We start from the raw sequence: 20,098 nt of genomic DNA, 5'->3' as shown, positions 1-20,098 counted from the left end.
GATCCCTGCTCTGGCACTGCTGCAAGCAGGAACGTGGTCTGCCAAGATGGGAGACTGGTTGCTGGAAGCCTTGCTCCCCTTCTCCGTCTCTATCTGATCCCCAGTGGTTGAGCCCTGAAGATCCCCCCAGTAGTCCCTGCGAGGTGAGAACTGAGTGAGCCTCCTGGGAAGCATCCTGCAACGCTGGGGGAGTGGGATATCCACCTTGGGCTCTCTTTTCCCACTGGAAAAACTGTAGTCCTAGGGGAGTCCTCTTGGTGCAGTGCTGTGCTGGCCTAGGGGCGGGGTGACATGGTCAGGGTGCCCCCTGACACTTCGAAAGTGGTCTTTCTCAGTCTCTGTGGTCCAGGAGTATGCTTTAGCCTCAACCCCAGTTTCTGGGATTTTCACAGTGGGGCCATGTCTACGGATAGTTGCTGATGGTGTTTTGTGAGGACTGAAGTTGGGAATGATTTATGTTGCCATCTTGATGGTGTCAGTCTTAGCCAGTCTTCTGATATCACAGGAGGTGCATTTAGATATCAGAGAGGTACATTCTCTGGCATGAACTTAAAAATCTTTTGTGTTAGTTCTTTGAAGGGAGAGCTGTATTCTTATATAAAACATGCAAGACTCAATAGTTGACAAGTTAGGAGCCTGGTCTGAGAGCCTGTTTACTCTGTACTTAGATCAGCTACTGATGAATGACGAAATTTGGGAAAGTATGACTCTTCAAAGGACCTTTTATTTTCCTTATTTAAAGAGCAGAGGCTAGAAAATAAGATCTACCAGTGAAGTGACAGGGAGTTGGATCTCACTGGTCAGGTGATCTAAGGCAGAGCTGGAGGTCCTGAGTCAGTTGGTTGCAACCCTGACTGCTCACTTAAATTATCTGGGAAGCTTTAAGAAAGTAAGTAAGAGAGAGTGTGCATGTGTGTGTGGCTGTGTGGCTGTGTGTATCTGTGTGTGTGTGTGTGTGATCCCACCACCCTAAAATAATTCTGATTTAATTGATTTGGGGTAAGGCCCAGATATTAATATTTTTAAAAAGTTCCCCAGGTGATTCCAGTATACATGCAGCTGGGACTCAGAACCTCTCTCTTGTACTCTCTGAAATAGATCTCATGTGATTGTTTCCCTTTTTATTTCCCATACAAAAGGAAAATTCTGCAGCAACTGCATCTTGCCATTCTAAACTGAACCTTATAATATGCAGAAACTACCAAAATCTAAACATTTACTTTCTTTAAAGGTACTTTTAAGAATAGCAAAGGCATATTTTTCAGTTAGTTATTTCTTATACTTTTTTCATCCCATCATTTTTATGAATCTCATTACCACTTTAGAAATGTCAAACAAAATTAGTACTATAATAAAAACACTCCATTTTCAATTAAGAATGTATATTTGAAAATGCTGATGTAAGTCAACTGCTTTTCTGCTTCTGGTGAATGCAAACTTTGGTACTCATATTCACTGTCACCTATGAATTTTCCTTTTTTGTAAAGGAAAAATGGGCAATTTCCAATCACAATATTTGTAAGAGACCCTTTTCCCAGTTACTAAAGCAACCACTATTTGAATCTTTCTAGTATACCAGAATTCTTCTGGACTTAATCTTTATAAAAATTTGGCAGTGTTGTCCTTTGTTTTAGAAATGTGAAGATGAGAAATATATTCTCCTTGAGGCAAGACTGTTGCATACAACAACAAGTTTCCTTCCTTCCTGTGTAAATTGAGAAAAAAGAACATTTGGATGAACTGGATGTTACTTAAAAGCTAGCTTCATTTGTGCCAAGTATTTTCATTAAATGTCCAAAACACTTGTAGAAAGAACATATTGTCAGTGTACAATCATAATAAAGTATATAGTTGAAGTCTGCTCCTGATGATGGGAATGAAGTGAATCAGTATTAGAACAATATTTTGGGCATTTTCAAAAACGGCCAGACACCGTAATCACTTCCAAGTGGGTTATCTCAGCTGTGCAATGCTGCATGTCATGACATGGTTTTAAATGTAAAAGATGCAATAGACATGATACTCATGAGTCTTTGCTAATATTATTTGCTTCACTCAGATTTCACCTGCCATGCAAAGGAATTCAGACTGATGCAATTTTCTAGTAATCCACAGTAATCAGAAAGTTTAACATCGTATTCTGTGGTGACTTAATATAAATTGAGAGATCAGCTCTGAGTAAACATATTTGATGTTTTCCTTGATGTGTTCTTGAAGTTCCAGGATGAATCTGACTAAAATAAACATTATTATACATGTGACACCGCGTGCTCTGATGCAGGAACTCTCCCTGGGCTCTTTGTTGAAGTTGGGTCTGTACCTCTCTGCTGGTTTGCTGCCCTATGTCTACCTTCCTATCTCATCCTACCGCCATCAAGCCCGTTGGACCTGGGGAGACCAGACAACATTGCCAGGATTTTTGACACATTTTCTCAGGGAAGAATATGGAACATTCAGTCTGGTAAATTTATATTTCAAGCCCTTTTAAGGAAATAAGTGGCAAAACTTCAGTGTTCTGCCTGGACCTTGAGTGGAAAAAAAAAAAATCAGTGTTTTTGTATCAATGACAGTACCTGGAATTTTCATTTGTTATTTGTATAGCAGACTTGCCCCTTGGAATGTAGCCTTTCACATATGTTAGAAAAAAAAGTGAATCACTTAATCCGACATCATCCTGTTGTATATCCTGAATGTGTTTTTCAGGATAACAAGCAGTAAAAAGACTGCTGCCCGCAGTTGAAGCATTTCAGTCTTGTTAGCATTGGGTATCACTTGGGCTCTTGGTCTGTGATTAAAAATATTTGGAAATGATTAAAGGGAAAAAAATCTCAAAAATTTTAATATACCTTAATGAGTATATTTGTTTCTTTTTTTAAAACATATTTGATGAACAGTGTTCATGTTAGTATTCAGTGGGGGATCTAAATATGTAAATGCTTCATAAAATATGATCTCACTTAATGGAAACTGTATGTTCTAAAGAATTTCAAAAGGCCTTTCTTTCCCTAAGACATAAATTAGGGGAAAACACTAAATGTGGTTGTAGGTAATGGCTATCTGAAAAGTGAAAGCATAAATAGATGGGTTTTTATTTTAAGAAAGACAGTTGTATCTGATTTTTCTTTCATGGTTTGCACTTTCTGTGTCTTAAGAAGGCAAATCTCAGAAGACTACAATATTATATGATACCATTTATACAAAATTCTAAGCCATGCAAAAACTAAACAGTCTATTGCTGAAGGATACATAAAAAGTAGTAAAACTATATAGTAAAACTGTATATATATATACAGTTACCACTGGGGGACAAGAAAGCCCCTTTGAGAGCTTTGTGAGATACCTCATGGTATTCGTGCAGTTCTGTTTCTTCAGTGAGTGGTGAGTCTATAGATTTTTTAAAACTCTTTATTCCCTAAACATATATTACATATGTTTTTTGTATGTAGGAGGTATTTCATAATAAAGTCATTTAATAAAAGGATAATTATTATTTTTTGACTTAGAAAGTTTGGTACTTTAAATTTATACTCTGGTTTACTTACATTGGTTATTCCATTGAAATACTGCTTGAGGGCCATTCCAGATTTGAAATGTGTATAATTCACACATAATTGTGAAATTACAGGCAGGCGATAATGAGCTTTAACCAAAGTGCCCAAAAAAAGAGCTTAAAGAGACTTTGTAATGAAAGTGTAAAATCTGTTAGTTCATTAATGTGTTAATCATTCCTGCTGGAAGAGTTTAACTGATTTTTAGCCAATTATTGTCTCTGAAATTATTCCTAAGGGATATCTGTGTTTAGTTTTCACTGACTTCTCCTAAAAAATCCAATAAGGCTCTGAAGTAAACACTTTGAATGAAGAGACAAGTTGCATTGTATATTTAAACATGTATCTTTTAAATCAGGGTAATTAAAACACAATAGTCTACCAAAGCTTCAGTTTAATGCTTATGCAAATAAACTTTTTTATGTTTAGGCCAAATCTGAAATAGGATCCAGTATGTCTGAAATATTGCTGTGAGTATGAAATATCTTAAACTATTTTTAAATGAATTCTTTATTAGTTCCTTTAAACGATTTTAGGGATTTCTGAGTTTATCTCTTTGTGAAGCAGTACGTCTGAGATGTAGTTTTCACCTCTGTGGTTAACAGTTTTTGTGTATAATGACAAATATTCCAGCATTTCCTTCAATAAGATAAAGCTTAAAATGAGTAATAAATAAAACAGTAAATAAGACTATTAGGAGACTAAATAGAATATATAAAATGAAAATGTTTCAACTTTCAGTTGTATACAAAATTACCCAATGTATTGTTGCTTTAGAAGTAACTTTTTCTTTGTTTATATCTTCTTTCTTTTGGAGACATTTTAGAACATTGTATTTAACACAATTTGAACAATTATTTTCTTGTTATTTTGGTTTGAGCTATATTCATTTAATTCTTCAAACATTAATTTATTTAATGTTTTTTAAGAGTTCCTTTAAGCTGTCTGTAAGCTCTATTTTTGACTTGCATATGTTTAAACATCCAGCCTTATTAGAACCAGCTTAAGCAAATATATTTTCATCTATATTATCTATTAGAGTTCTTTGAAAAATGGGTTAATATTTGCTTTAAAACCTATACAAAGCTGGGATGAAGTGAGAGAGTAACACTGACATATATACACTACCAAATGTAAAATAGATAGCTAGTGGGAAGCAGCTGCATAGCACAGGGAGATCAGCTCGGTGCTTTGTGACCACCTAGAGGGGTGGGATAGGGAGGGTGGGAGGGAGATGCAAGAGGGAGGGAACATGGGGATATATGTATATGTATAGCTGATTCACTTTGTTATAAAGCAGAAACCAGCACACCATTGTAAAGCAATTATACTCCAGTAAAGATGTTAAAAAAAAAAAACCTATACAGATTAAGGCAACTTGAAAAATATACATACCAGTTCTGTAATATTCTTACAATATTTTCAATATAAAATTAGGGATGAATAGGTTTCTCTAACACTAAAGTGATCTCCTAACTATTAATATGGAATTCACAGGACTACTTGAAAACTATTTTTAAAATATGGGGAAAATATTTCAAATCTATATGTGAGGTAGTTCACAGGTTCTCACAATTTCTGTCTTGTTCATTTGCTAGCTTGCTTGCTTCCTTCCATACTTCCTTCTTTTCTTTTTAAATTACTTTCTTTTTACTCCAAGAAATGATACATAATTATTACAGAAAATTCAGCAAATACAGGCAAGCAAACCAAGAAATTAAAATTACTATAATTCCAACATGCAGAGATAACCACTGTTCTTAATCCATTAACATTTTTATCTATATCCTTCCAATATTTTTAATATTTTTGCTTGTTTTTGTAATGTAATCATAATGTATACTCTGTTTTGTTAGCCTGCTGTTTTTCATTTAATACTATATCTTGAAAATATTTCCCTGCCACCAGTTATTCTTATATAACCTTTTGAGGTTCTTACAATTGACTTTAAATATTTCTTTTTATGTCTGACAGAGACTTTTGTGGCTCCTTTTTCTTTTCTGTTGGGAAGAAGGTAGTAAGAAGCTCAGTTCCCCTTTTAAAGATAAAGACAACTTTATCAGTGTCTCTGGGCTTCTCCTTTGTTCTGCTTTTCTCCATGCCAAGACTCCCTGCGGGCTCTTTTCTACCTGCCTTCCAAAGTTGTCACATTCAAGATCACTAGTATATTTTGTCTTAACAATCCCACATGAACTCCAGAGAAGCCTCAAGACTAATCCTAGACCATACATCTAACTCTCATTAGTAGCACATAAAAGTCATTTATTGGGGAACTTTAAGGCCTCCTTTACATTGAAATAATAGCAGTTAGGTCATATACTTAGAAAAAAAGACTTGACAAGAGCGATGACCACTCACACCGACACTGTTTGCTCAAACGAAATCGTAATACGGTATGGGGGCATAATCCTAGCACTCTCTGAATGAGTGAGAGAATTTCTAGTCTTTGTTTCAGGTGGACAAGAGTATTGAGAAAGGCAACTCATAATTAACTTACTAGAAAATCCTTCAACATGATGGAACCTAATCATCTTCTCTTTTCCAGTCAAGCAAATTACATTCTTTCTCCATGCATATCTTTAAATTGCAATCCTGTTGAATTGCATTCTGGAAATTATTGAATCTAACCCTAGGCAGTGTCCATGTTTTAGAGCTTTACATTTAAGCAACAGATCTCCAAGAATAAATTTTGAGACTGACTTCATTCCTTTTGAAGAATGGTTTGAAATGGGCCTCATGCTGGAATCAATTTTTCAAGTGTATTTGAAAATGAGTAAGGATATCTTCTCATAGTAGATAAGTTTCCATTAGTAAAATACACATTGTGTAGTTTCCATAATTATGGCATCACATTTTCTCCAGTAAAATTGCCAGTAGGGAGAAGAAAGTTCTTTGAGATCGTGTATAGAGTCATTTCTTTTTTAAAAATTGGAGACTGCTAGAGCTATTTGAGAACTCAGGTAACACTTAGAAAATGCTTATTAGTTAATGAAAGAATTTAGATTAATTGTAGGGGAAAAATACATTTCTTGGAGATTGCTTAAACATTTTTTGAACCAAATAGTATAGAAAACAAGGAAGCCTTTTACGGAAGAAGATAACCTAGAAAAGGATGGTTAGAGATCACTTCTCTTTCCTTTTTTCTTCATGATTGGATCTCCAGAAAATTATTTGAATTGTTTTATTTTCAGTTTCATATGACTTCTTATCAGACTAATCTAGGATACAAATTGGTTTATAATATCAGTATAGTATACCAATATCAAAAATACCGAATAATTATTTGTTCTTATCTCAGGTCAAATTGTGTAAGTTGTTAACCAAATGTTACAACTGGAAAATATCTTAGACTGTTTAACTCTTTCTTGTGGTACTTTTTCTTCCCAGTTTAAAAGAATACAAAATTTTAAAATCTGACTCAAAGCCTTAAAATTATTCATTGCATAATCAGATATAGTCTATAAAGAATGCTTTATTTGGAACTAACAAATTTGGTTTTTGCCAACAATAAATTAGATTGTCTTTTACAGTTCTCAGGTGACAAATATGAGGACCCAACTCTCATTCAACATTCAAGCCCTTGCAGTTTGGGCAAATATATGTTTAGTAAGAAAGTGAGTAAAGTAATTCCTTTTTCCATTATTTTTCCCATGTTCATTAATTGAATTAATATATTCAATGTCATTATAGAACATTGCCAGTAGTATTTTATATTCCAAATAAATGACTCTAACCAGTTGTATTAAGGCAAATATGTATTGCTTTTTTGCTAGGTTTTTTTTCTAATTATAAATTAATGACTTTGGAACACTGAACAGTATATTATAATCTAACTAAGTGGGCCATCTGATATCTTAAACTTCTGGTTTGATCTCTTACTATCCCATAGCCAATTATTGTTGCTTTGCAAAAGAGGCAAACAATTATTTGAACTCCCCTGAAGAAAAAAGTAACCTCCAATGATAAAAGGAAACCTAAAAAAATATAGCACTATTTACCTCCATTATTTTCTTGTTCATTTACGTTCTAGCCTTTTGAGTGTATTTTATGTAAATATATATTTGTATATACATTTATAGTTTTATTTCCTTAACATTATATTTTGAGCTTTTTCCCATACCATAAGAGATACTTAGAATCATTTAAATTTCTGTATAATATTCCATACTATAACCTAGGACAATTAATTTAAATGTTCTCCTATTTGAGGGTCTTAGATTGCTTCCACTTTTTCCACTATTATAAGTAATACCAAAGCATTGTTGTGGATTAATTCTTATCCACACTTCTGGTTCTTGCTTAAAAATTTATGCCCACATGTCAAATTACTGGGTCAATGAATGTGAATATTTTCTTTAAGGCTCTTGATATATATTATCAAATTAACTTTTCTTGAACATTGTACTAACATATATTCTCATACAGCTGCATTCTCACCAGCACTGAGATTTGTCATTTTTAAATCTTTATTATTTTGATGCATGAAATTACTCTTTTGTTTTGCATATGTTTAATTACATCTTAAATTTAACAAGATTAGTAATTTATATTTCTTCTGCAGATTTTAACTTCGTATCTTTTGCTGCATAGTTCCAAATTATGCTGTCAACAATATGTAGTGCAGCGTATGGTTTATTACTATGCTTTGGTTATCTATTCCAACTCATATTTTTAAACCTAAGATCTTTCTTTTTTCCTACTTAAAAATGGAAAGTTTTTTAGTTCCAAATTTTTTTTTAATAGTTTAAAACTGTGTAATATTATTATTGATATTCATGTCACATAAATAATTTTGGACATATTTTAATTTTTTTTATAGGGACAGACAGAACTCATCATTAGTATGGCTTTTTACTGGAATGTTTTGCATTTATTCATTGTTCTTTGCTTGGAGGGCAAATTTAGATATTTCAAAACCACTTTTCATGGGTGTGGTAAGTTTTACTTAGATATATCCTTTGACCAGAAAGTTAGTGAAGAATGTACAAATTTGTCTTTCGTGAATCTTGTAGAAGAGCAAGTTATCTCAGAAATAGTTAAAATTGTATATACATTATTATAAATCAAAATTTAAATGATTGAACCAGTAAGGCTAAGCCTTCTTTTTTGGGGGGGTGGGGGGAGGGGGGCGGGAAGCATTGTTTAGTTAACACAATAGTTAAATAGAAAAATAAATGTAAGGTAGATTTCAGTGAGTCATTTTATATGTGTGCTTGCAGATATAGGTACTACTGTATTTCTCCTGGGATTTTCTTTTAAAAATAGCAAAGAAATATGGGTTGTAATTAGGGGCTCTAGCAACACATTCCCTTATTTCTTACCTCACCAGTCCAAGCCTGTGCAAAAGAGCAAGTATATTTCTGTTTTTCCCTGACTACCATATCTGAGATTAGAGTATTTCTTCTCCTTACAGAAGAAACTATATAAATGTAGATAGCTCTTTTTTGAACAGCTGAAACAGTGTGGGTGTGGGTGTGGGGGTGTGTGTGTGTGTGTGTGTGTTCAAGAGGCCTGATGATAATACCTTACTTGAGAACCTGAGTTCTGAATCAGTTGAGAACACGATAAACCAGTACATTGGGTGGGAGAATCACCTTTGTTACCCATAATGCTGAGATTGGAGAATGTGGTTAATATCTGTGGGGAAGGGAGTCTCCTCATCCTGCATCCCTGAATGGACTAGTCACAGGCAGTGCTGCACAGGGCAGGCCTCTCCCCTCCCCAGCTCACCTCACCCCAGAGTCTTCCCCTGGACAAGTACTTCCTGTGGGCGGCTCACTTCCAAGAGGAAAAGAGAGGAAAGTGGAGAGCTATGCAGGCCCAGTCCCAGCTCCCAAACTCCCCAGTCAGCTCAGTCCCTACAATCCTTCAGGAAGAAATAAGTGAGGGTAGAGAGAGGCCAGGAGTGTTATACTAGTGGAGCTTCCCTACATGGAAGGAAACATCAGGAGTTAAGCAAAAGCATTTCTCCACCTCTTCTGCTTTGAATGTTAGAATAAAGAGTTCAAGATGAAGTTTGTAGTATAGAAAAGAATGTGTGGATCCAAAAAGGGAGATCCACACGTCAAACAGGGAAGGAGGAATGCTTGAAAATTGAAAAATAAAGTGACATGGAGTTAGGTTGGAGAAGTCAGTTAAGAATACCTAAATGACACAGGCATAAGCAGCTAGATACATGCAATATATTTTAAAAATATATAAATACCTGATTGATTGCATGAACCAGTCAACTGGACGCACTGTTTGCATGCCTCTTTCACAGGTGGAACGGTTCTGGATGCAGAGCAATGCAGTGGTGGCTGTCCTCGCTGGCATCGGTTTGGCTGCACTTGTTTCTGAGAGTAACCGAGTACTGAACACCAATGGGCTTCAGTGTCTGGAATGGCTTTCAGCAACTCTTTTTGTAATTTACCAAATATATTCTAACTATAGGTAACACCTGGTTATTTTTATGAAAAGTAGCATTCAAGCCAGAGGCATTTGGATATTTAGATTCTAGGGGTTTGTCTTATTTTTACCTTCCACTAGTTTTCAAAGTGAGACAGCTTGGTCTGAATGCAGTGGTTCTTAAACTTTTGAACAAGACTCTCAGCATGAGTAATGTGTAGTTTCAGGCCATTGCAAACAAGGTTTTGGCTGGTGCATGTAAACACTCTGTATATTTTCCACTAAGGAATCCTAGAGATACTTTGTAGAATCTGGAGTGTACCTAAAATTCCATGACCTGAAATACCACTTAGATGGAGACTAAAGACATTTGGGGTTTTTTTGTGTGCCCTAAAATAATTCACTTTATGCTTCAAAGATTTCATCTTTTGAGTAATCCTTGGCCCTTATCTCGTATTCTCTGTAGTAGTGTATATTAAGTATTTTAAATAATCAAAGTTCTAGAAGTTTCTTAGCCCTGATGCATTATTAGTATTATATGTGTTTTTCAAAATCTGCTTAATAACCATTATAATGAAAACTTCAGTCTAACATAAAAGATGTAAAAGTTTAGATGATAGTTCATTTATTTGCGGCAGTATTGAGTAAACATTACAGAAGTGGAAGAGTCCATTGGAGTTTTGTTACACTGAGATTTGATTGGTACTTTAAAAGGTTACACTCCCCCTTTCAACTTAACTTGAAAAACTGATGTTCTTTATAATACTGAGGAAGAGCCGGTGTTAGGAAGGCTGTGTCACCAGGAGGCCTTGTGGGAAGGGGATGCAGGTCCCAGATACAACTCCAAGTTCAAGAAGGGTTTGCCGAGCCCATAGTGTGTTTCCCACCCTTTTTTTTAAAAAAAACCTTAACTATTTATTTGTTTTTTTGGCTGCACTGGGTCTTCATTGCTGTGCACGGGCTTTCTCTAGTTATGGCGAGCGGGGACTCCTCTTCATTGCGGTGCAAGGGCTTCTCATTGCGGTGCCTTCTCTTGTGGAGCACCGGCTCTAGGCGCGCAGGGTCAGTAGCTGTGGCTCACGGGCTCTAGAGCGCAGGGTCAGTAGCTGTGGCTCGCGGGCTCTAGGCGCGCGGGCTTCAGTAGTTGTGGCACATGGGCTTAGTTGCTCCGCGGCATGTGGGATCTTCCTGGAGCAGGGCTCGAACCCGTGTCCCCTGCATTAGCAGGCGGATTCTTAACCACTGTGCCACCAGGGAAGTTCCACTCACCCTTTTTTATCCCAGTCTTCTCGTGGCTCAGGTCTTTAGGGCAATTCCAGTTCCACACCAGGGATGCCTGCACAGACTGGGTGGTTTGGTTTGGTTTTGATTCTTTTTTTACCCCAGGTGAATGGAATAGACAGCAACTTTCCTGGGTGGCAAAATGTGAGGCATCACCCTGCAATGTAGGGAATCACAGCAGAAAATGGTTGCATCAGTTACAAAGGCAAGGATAATATTTTGTTTCCGGAAGTATTCATTTGCTTTGTGATGCTAACCCAGTGATTCAACTTTAGGCTGTGTTTTTCAGTACCATTACATGTAATGGACCTGATAATAACAGGAAGGACATTGCTTCTTCTGTTTTTCGATGCGTTTCCTTTCTTGTATTCTTTTTCTTTTTTCACGGAAAGCTCTCAGAATTCATGCCAGTTTTTTCTTTGAAGTTAGAAAGTCCACTTCATCCCTGAAAAGAGTTGTACTGCTGTTGTTGGCAATGGCAGATTATGCCTGGAGAGAAGTAAACATCTCAACAAATTATTCCTTCCCTTCTTTCTCATTGGTCTCATTCTCTAGTGATTTCTCAGTCTAGAAGGGAGAGAGGAACACAGGGAGTCTTTGGTCCAGGGAAGTGGTGGAAAGGATCAACCTCTATGTGCAAGAGAGTCAGACAAACGTGCAAATTTATGCCAGAAACTGGCAGATTTCCTTTTGCATTTCTGAAAATTCCTTTGAGCTAAATGGAATTAACATGAAATTACCTTAAACTCCAAGTGGAATCAGAAACCTTACTTCTTTTTAGTGAAATTGGATATGCTTTTAGGAAAAAAAGTACTTATTATTGACCACTAACTGATTGCCTTTTTTATGGAAATGATAATGAATTCCAGAATTAAAGCAGTATGCTGATTTTTCTCAATTGCACAATTAGTTCCTTCTTTTTTTCCCCCAGTTAATAGTGTTCCCTTTTCAAATATATGCATCCTCTTAGAAGATATGTTAGAATATTTTAAAGCACTAAATGTAGATTGTGTGATGGGAAAGGAATGGAGCAGGAAATAAGCCCAGTCTTATTAAAACTAAAACAATGTGTTGCTATTTTAATATTTTGTAATCCTTTTATTTAGCATTTGTGACCAAAGGACCAACTATGTGATCGATAAGTTTGCAAAGAATCTTCTAGCCTCTATGCCTCATGATGCAATTATCTTACTCAGAGGAGATCTGCCAGGGAATTCTCTCCGTTACATGCATTATTGTGAGGGACTGAGGCCAGATATTTCATTAGTGGATCAGGAAGTAAGTATATGAAAGATACACTTAGAATATAGTAGTAGCCGTCATTTTAAAACATGCTTTTTAAAGAACTATTTTTTTTTAAACATTGAGTGGGTACAGTTTCTATGATCACTCTTAGGTAAAATATATATCACATTCTTTTATTTATTTTAACTAATAGGAAAAGTCATGAGTTGCTTCTTTCCTTTTTAAACTGAATGTTCTAAGAATTAATGTGTTTCATATTAGATTCAAACAGCATCCTAGGTCTGTAGTTCACGTGACAGACCATGACAATGTTGTGTTGTAAATTTATTTCTAAATTGTTCTTTTACATCCAGCTAACTCAGCCATTCAAATGAACACTTCCTAGTGATCCAGGGATTAAATTAAATTAGGCTGACTATAAAATAAGTCATACTGCAGGTTGGTATACATTTCATGCAAAATAGAAATTATTAACCACAATTCTGCTATAGAATTTATTTGTAAATTTTGTTGATCTTAAGACAAAAGTATTTTTGGAGAGGACTTGTGAAAATTTCAAGGTCTATTAAAACAATCTTCTTGAACTGAAAAAAATATATGTAAACTATAGGGTTTATTGTTTAAGCCATAAATAGTTAAAGGGAACAAATCTTTCTCTGGTGTTTTTAGAACGGTTGTCAGGAAAAGAGAAATTCTTAACCTTGAAAAAATACATTTAGTTTGAGCAAACTATTAGGCACAATACTTACTTAATAAATTTCATTCAATTAATGAATAATTAAAATTTTTTGAGAACACTATAAACAGATTTGAAAATATAGGGAAATTTGAAAATTACACATATTTTTAGAAGGAGTTTGCATTTATATCATGTACACAAATGATTAATTTGATCTTCAGTCTAGCGTCTGACCAAAGCTAGATCATTTGTTGAAAATATGGTATCATAATATGATTTTAAATACTATTTGGGATGACAGCTACTATGATTGAGAAGCTTGGATTTCAAAGTTAATTAGACCCAAATTCAAGTCCTCATCCTCTCACTTCCTTGGATGTGTGACTTGGGTCTATTGATTTTTCCTCTCAGAGCTTCTGTTTCCTTATCTATAAAATGGAAATGATCATTAGATAAGTTAGGATGCTTCTGAATGTAAGGAACAAAATCCCTGACTAAAGAGTAGCTTAAACTATGGAGTTTTTAATCTCATAAGACAAGTAGTCTGGAGAGAGGAGGTTTTAGGATTGATAATACAAACAGTTCCATGATGACAGTGTTCTGGGGCAGCTTTTCTGCAGGTCTCTTGAACTGATGGATGCCTGGTTCCAAACATCACATGCAAAGTGCTTCTCCTGGGGTCTCTTTCTCTCTCTCTCTCTGTATTGGGAGTAACATGTACCCCAGATGCCCCCAGCAGACCTCTACTTGGGCCCCACTAACCAGTATTGGGTCACTTGACCACTCCTAAACTACTCACTAGCAAAGGAGAATGACTAGAACTACCTGATTAAAACCAGGATTGTGTTAGTTGGAAAGGATTGGCTGTTGAGTGGGCAATCAACAGTGTCTGATATAACTTAATTATTCTCACATAATAAGGTTATTATGAGAATTAAATTAGAAAGAGTAAGGCCATAGCACACAGTGGGTAGTTAATGTTTCTATAGCCAAGAACTGAAACTATTGGGTAATAAACTAATTCAATAAGTATTTTTTGAGTATTTACAATGTACACTTAGATTAAAATTAATTTGTCACTTCTAGTTAAATAATTTGTATAGACAAGTAAAACATAAGCATAATTGCTCAAACGATGATATCCAAACTTAATGAAGCTTTGAAGGTGTAAATAGGAGTCTTTTCTTTAAAAAAAAAAAAGAAATCTGTACATATAAAAGTATAGAATGAAGTATATATTAAGTATAGAATTAAGAAAAAAATTTTGATACTAATGATTTATTTTAATCAAAAGACTATGTAATTAATTTGGAGCTACTAATAAATTCAGATAATTTAGCCAGAGGGTTTTTAATTTTGAGGCCTAGGTTATCATATAATTGAGCTTCTCAAGGGCAGGGATTGATATCTTCTTCATTATAGGTGAGCAATACTTGTTTTTTGAATGAATGAATGAATGAATGAAAGAACAGAGTAATGACACGTCTCTGTATTTTGCCTAGGTTGTCTAGTCTGGCCATCAGAAAGACTTTTCAGGTCCAGCAAACATAGTTTGGGAAGTATTCTGTGCCAGGCAATGTGATAGGCGCAGAGGCAGTGAGATGAAAACAGCCCTTTTCATGTAGGAGCTTGCAGTCTAGTGAGGAATAGGCTAAGAGCTATAACTGAGGTAGGTACAAAGTGCTATAAGAGCATGGGACCTGGGGAGGGCATCTGAGAGGCAGTGGTGTTTAAGCTGGTTCCGAAAGCTCAGTACACTCTCTAGGCATGAGAGCGGGAGGTCATTCTGGGTAGTCTGGCAAATGCATGGAGGTAAGTGAAACTAGGTGCTGCTTTTATTGATGGCTGATAGTTATAATTGAAGGCATGAAACCTAAGGTCTAAGGCATTAGAAGAAGAGTCAGTGCCACATACCTCAGTTGCATTTGTATGTACTTTTCAATTACGTTTATATTTAATGAGTACCTCCACATTTTAGAACCTTTTCATTGTCCTTGATAAACTTGATTCCTTTTAAAGAAACATATTAAAAGCATGATACCATATTTTATCTTTCTGGCAGATGATGACTTATGAGTGGTATTTACCCAAGATGGCAAAGCATTTACCAGGCGTCAAATTTCCTGGGAACCGGTGGAATCCTGTGGAAGGAATATTACCTAGTGGAATGGTCACATTTAATCTTTATCATTTTCTTGAAGTAAATAAACTGTAAGCACTCTTTTCATATAATAGCTTTTCTAAAATCTTAAGCTTTTCTAAAATTGTTTATGTAGCAGCTGTGCTTCATCCAAAAGACCAATTTTCTACACCTATTTCCCTGTCACCGGTGAGATTATCTCTGTAATTAAATTGAATATCTGTGCATAAATGAGGCCAGGCAGAAATAAATGTTATTGTTCTGGGTAAAAGAAAAATAAAGACAGATTAGCAAGAATAGCAAATAAGATCTTAGTACAATTCAGAGAAATTGGAGATGTGCCTGCCTACTTGAAATCATTGCAGGTAGATCGCAAGCAATTATAGTTTCCCCCTGATCAACACCATGGCCCCCTTTTAAGTTTAATGCAAACGTTTTCCAGGAATAATCACTATATAAAAATAGCTTAAGGATTTTTTTCTAAAGGATAAGCCATTTTTATAAATAAGAAAAACACCTACAGTTATGTTGGCTGAGATAACATATGAGAATTGTGAATTCTATACTTGAGAACATAAAATTATTCATAGTTAAGGTCAAGAATAAATAACTCCTTCAGTGGTAGAGTGTTACATTTTTCCTGTCCGTGAAATGCTTGGGATTGTCCAGAGCGTGAAGAAGAAAACTTATTTCATAATTTCTATTCTCTTATAAAGGGGACTTCAGAAATTCTTTGTAAAAGTTGAACTATTCCTTACCAAGAACCTAATGATGTGGTACTTCTGGTGTTCAGAGCCTGGAGTTTACTCTGGCTCATGAAGTAATATGAAGGTGATAGGTATAAATGTGCTATGAGAGTAATATTTAATTGTTCTATTGTGGAATAAAATGTTAACAATTAACATCTCCAAATCAGCATTTTTTGGTGAATTTTATTTAATCCAACCTTATAAACATTAATTGAACCTACTATGTACCAGTTTGTATTAGGCAATAAAGTGAGACAGTTCCAGATTTAAGTAAGACTACAATCTAGTTGTATCTACACACAGATATGAATACAATTGGCTATAATATGATGGCATAAGCTCTATACTAACAAAGCCTTGTAAAGTGTGAGAGACAGTAAATGTTCAATGTGTGTTTACTAAATAGATGATTTAATTGACAGTATAAGCCAAGTGTTCTGGGAGCATGGATGGGGAAGCAATTAATTCTTCCCAGGGGCATTCATGCAGTATTTATTTAATAAATATTGGGTATTCAAAATGTCCCAAGACCTATACTAGCTGCAGATGCATGGGTGTGAATCCCTGCTGTCGCAGTCTTTCAGAGAGGTGTCAAGTGGTACCTTAAACATGAAACTGATAAGTTATAGTATCAGCTGGCAAGCATGATAATAGTGGTATGGATAAAATGTTGGAGACTTAAAGGCTAAGTAAGAATTTGCCAAGTGGATAGGAACAATTAGGATACAGAACACATCCATGACCCCAGAAACTCCCTTTCGCTGTCCTGTGTCATCATACTGTCCCCGAAGCCCTAACCCTCACAACCACTGATCTATTCTCTGTTCCTATAGTTTTAACTTTTCCAGAATGTCATATGAATGGACTCATAAAGTATGTGACTTTTTGACATCAGCATATTTCACTTAGCATAATGCCTTGGAGATCCATAGAAGTTATTGTTGTATATCAATAGTTTATTCCTTTTCGTTACTGAGTAGTATTCCATTGTATGGATGTACTACAGTTTATCCATCCACCTGTTGAAGGACATTTGGGTTGTTTCCAGTTTGGGGCATTTGTGAATAGAGCTGCTATAAACATTCATGTACACGTTTGTGTGTAAATATGTTTTCATACCTAGGAGTGGGATTACTGGATTATTTGTTTTTTTACTATTGAGTTGTGAGAGTTCTGTGTATATTCTAGATTCAAATCCTTTGTCAAATACGTGATTCATAAATATTTTCTCCCAGTCTTTTTGTTCTCTTCAAAGTGTCTTTTGCAGATAAAAGTTGCTTTATTTTGATGAAATCCAACTATCATTTTTTATTTTATAGATCATACTTTTTGATCTCATATCTAAGAACTCTTTGCCTAATACCAGGTCACAAAGATTCTCTCATGTTTTCTTCTAAGCGTTTTATAGTTTTATGTTTTACATTTCAGATCAATGGCCCCTTTTGAGTTAACTTTGCAAGGGTATTGCTTAGAACAAAGGTCTTTTTCTGCATATGAATATCATTTGTTGAAAACATTATTCTTTCTTCGTTGAATTGCATTTGCACCTTTTTCTATATTTAGAAAAAAATCCTTCTGGGTTTTTGGTTGGTTTTAATTTGATTAGTGTTTTCATGGTATTTCTCTTTTTATCCTTTTGCTTTTAACCACCTATGTCACGTTTAAAGTGGGTTTCTTGTAGACAAGTACATATTTGGCTCTTGTTTTATTATCCATTCTGACAGTGTCTATGTTTTCATTGTGTATTCAGATCATTTGCATTTAATGTAAATATTGATATGTTTTAGATGTACATCTATCATTTTACTATTTGTTTTCTGTTTTGTTTCTCTGTTTTTCATTCCACTGTTTCCCTTCCTGCTTTCTTGGGATACTTTGATTTTTTCTAGTATTCCATGTTAAATTATTTTTACTATGTCTCTTGGTAAATTTTTTCAGCGGTTGCTCTTGGAATTACAGTATACAGACATACTTAACTTTTTACAATCTACTTACTACTTCAAGTGAACTGTAGAAACCTTAGTGGCATATAAGTTCCTTTAACCTCCCCACTTTTGATTGAGTTGTCAAATATATTAGACGTGTGATAATTTTTGTTTTCAACCCTCATACATATATTTTAAAATCTAAGAGAAAAGATAATCTAAAATATTTGTCCACATATTTACCAGATCTGTTGCTCTTCCTGCAATCCTCATATTCCAAGCTGCCCTCTTGTATCATTTCTCTTCATCTGAAATTAGTCCTTTAGCATTTCTTTTAGAGCAAGACTGTTAGCAGTGAATTCTCTTAGTTTTCCTGTATCTGAAAATGTCTTTATTTCACCTTCATTTTTGAAGGATATTTCTGGATATGGAATTCTGGCTTGATAGTTCTTTTCTTTCCCCCCCACTTTAACAATGTTATTTTATATCCTTTTGACATGCATGGTTTCTGATGAGAAATCTGCAGTTATTCAAATCATTGTTTCCCTTGTGTGAAATGTGTTGTTTTTCTCTGGCTGCTTTCAAGATTTTTTATTGGGCTTCCCTGGTGGCGCAGTGGTTGAGAGTCCGCCTGCCGATGCAGGGGACACGGGTTCGTTCCCCGGTCCGGGAGGATCCCACATGCCGCGGAGCAGCTGGGCCCGTGAGCCATGGCCGCTGAGCCTGCGCGTCCGGAGCCTGTGCTCTGCAATGGGAGAGGCCACGACAGTGAGAGGCCCGCATACCACAAAAAAAAAAAAAAAAAAAAAAAGATTTTTTATTTGTCTTTAGTTTTCAGCAGTTTGATTATGATGTATCTGGGCATGACTTTGTTTGAGTTTAACCTCCTTGGGATTTACTGAGTATCTCGAATCTGAAAGATTATGTCTTTCACAAAATTTGGAAGCTTCCTGACATTATTTCTTTAAGTAGTTTTTCTGCCCCACCTTCTTTCTCTTCTCCTTCTGGGATTCTGATGACACCAATGTTAGACCTTTTGATATTGTCCCACAGGTGCCTAAACTCTGTACATTTTTCTCAATATTTTTTCTCTTTGTTTAAATTGTATAATTTCTCTTGATCTGTCTTCAAGTTCACCCAGTCGAGGAGTAATAGGAATTTGCTCCCAACCTTTGGAACCACAGCTCCTCTGATTAGTAAGAAGTGTTCCCCTTCCTCAGAGCTATAGGGACCTGCCCAGCTGCCACTGCTGTAACTGTGCTGCTGCTGGCACAGTATTGCCCGGTGCCCAGGGAAGGAAAGAAGGGAAAACATCCTGGGGATTTCCTCTGCTCTCCTCAGTCCGTACAAGTTCCTTTTCCTGCCCTTTGGACTAGGAAAAAGGGAGGGGGCCGGGCTTTTCTTGGAGTTCTTTCTGTCCTTACTTGGTATGTACTTTTGGGTTTCAGGCTTCCTTTGAGTCCAGGCCAGGTAATCCTGGAAGGGGAAAAGGGATAAACTCACTGCGGATTTGGTGGAACTTAGAACTCTGCTTTCTTCCTTCAATCTTCTTTCTACCATTTACTTTTCAGAGTCTTCAGATAGTTGTTCCAGGTCTTTTGTTCAGAAATTATAGTTGTGTGCAGTGAGAGAGACAGAATAGAATATGATGACTCCATCTTCCCTAGAACCAGAACTCTATTATGTTTTACTTTATGTCAGATATCTTATTTAATCTTAAACAGCTGTGAAAGATAGTTCATACCAATTTCACTGATGAGAAGACCAGACACAGGTAATTAAGTGATTTCCCCAAAATCATAGAGGTAATACATGGTGGAAAAAATCCAAAATTTAAGCCAGAAGTGTCTTGTTTCAAAGTTCATGAAGTTTTTACTTTCAAGGAATTGCTCCTAATATGCTCCTTTATTTTTCTGCTTGGTAATAGCTGTTAAGGTATACACCAAAAATTGGAATAGAACCAGTCAATTATAATGTTTTTGAGCCAAGCTTATTTAAACCATTTCTATTACGAATTTTTGCAGGATTTGAAGATGCTAATAGTTAGTCAAATCTAATTAATTTTATTCAGCAAATATTCTGTATTAGCTATGCATCATGCTATGTGGGATTTCGAATTAATTCAGAGACAGAGAGCCTGTCCT

General features: G+C 35.6%; 1 protein-coding gene across 8 annotated transcripts in view; it reads left to right on the top strand.

Moving 5' to 3' along the window:
- TMEM260 (transmembrane protein 260) overlaps positions 1 to 20,098 on the top strand; it is a 67,549-nt gene that overhangs the window by 29,612 nt on the left and 17,839 nt on the right. For 5 of the 8 annotated variants that reach the window (XR_004525057.2, XM_019923644.3, XM_019923630.3 and 2 more), the window contains exons 6-12: positions 2,282 to 2,461; positions 3,978 to 4,018; positions 7,079 to 7,162; positions 8,368 to 8,482; positions 9,811 to 9,980; positions 12,323 to 12,494; positions 15,203 to 15,351. Coding sequence is in view for 7 of the 8 variants with exons in the window: in XM_019923644.3 (XP_019779203.1) it covers positions 2,282 to 2,461; positions 3,978 to 4,018; positions 7,079 to 7,162; positions 8,368 to 8,482; positions 9,811 to 9,980; positions 12,323 to 12,494; positions 15,203 to 15,351 (911 nt within the window). In the remaining variant the exon portion in view is untranslated. The remainder of the gene's footprint in view (positions 1 to 2,281; positions 2,462 to 3,977; positions 4,019 to 7,078; positions 7,163 to 8,367; positions 8,483 to 9,810; positions 9,981 to 12,322; positions 12,495 to 15,202; positions 15,352 to 20,098) is intronic. The other 3 variants (XM_019923623.3, XM_019923655.3, XM_019923638.3) reach the window with 3 other exon arrangements.

Source organism: Tursiops truncatus, chromosome 2 (assembly GCF_011762595.2).
Source record: "Tursiops truncatus isolate mTurTru1 chromosome 2, mTurTru1.mat.Y, whole genome shotgun sequence".
NCBI classification, from domain to species: domain Eukaryota; kingdom Metazoa; phylum Chordata; class Mammalia; order Artiodactyla; family Delphinidae; genus Tursiops; species Tursiops truncatus.
Note: the sequence above shows the minus strand (reverse complement) of the source record. Positions and strands in the feature narration are given on the sequence as shown.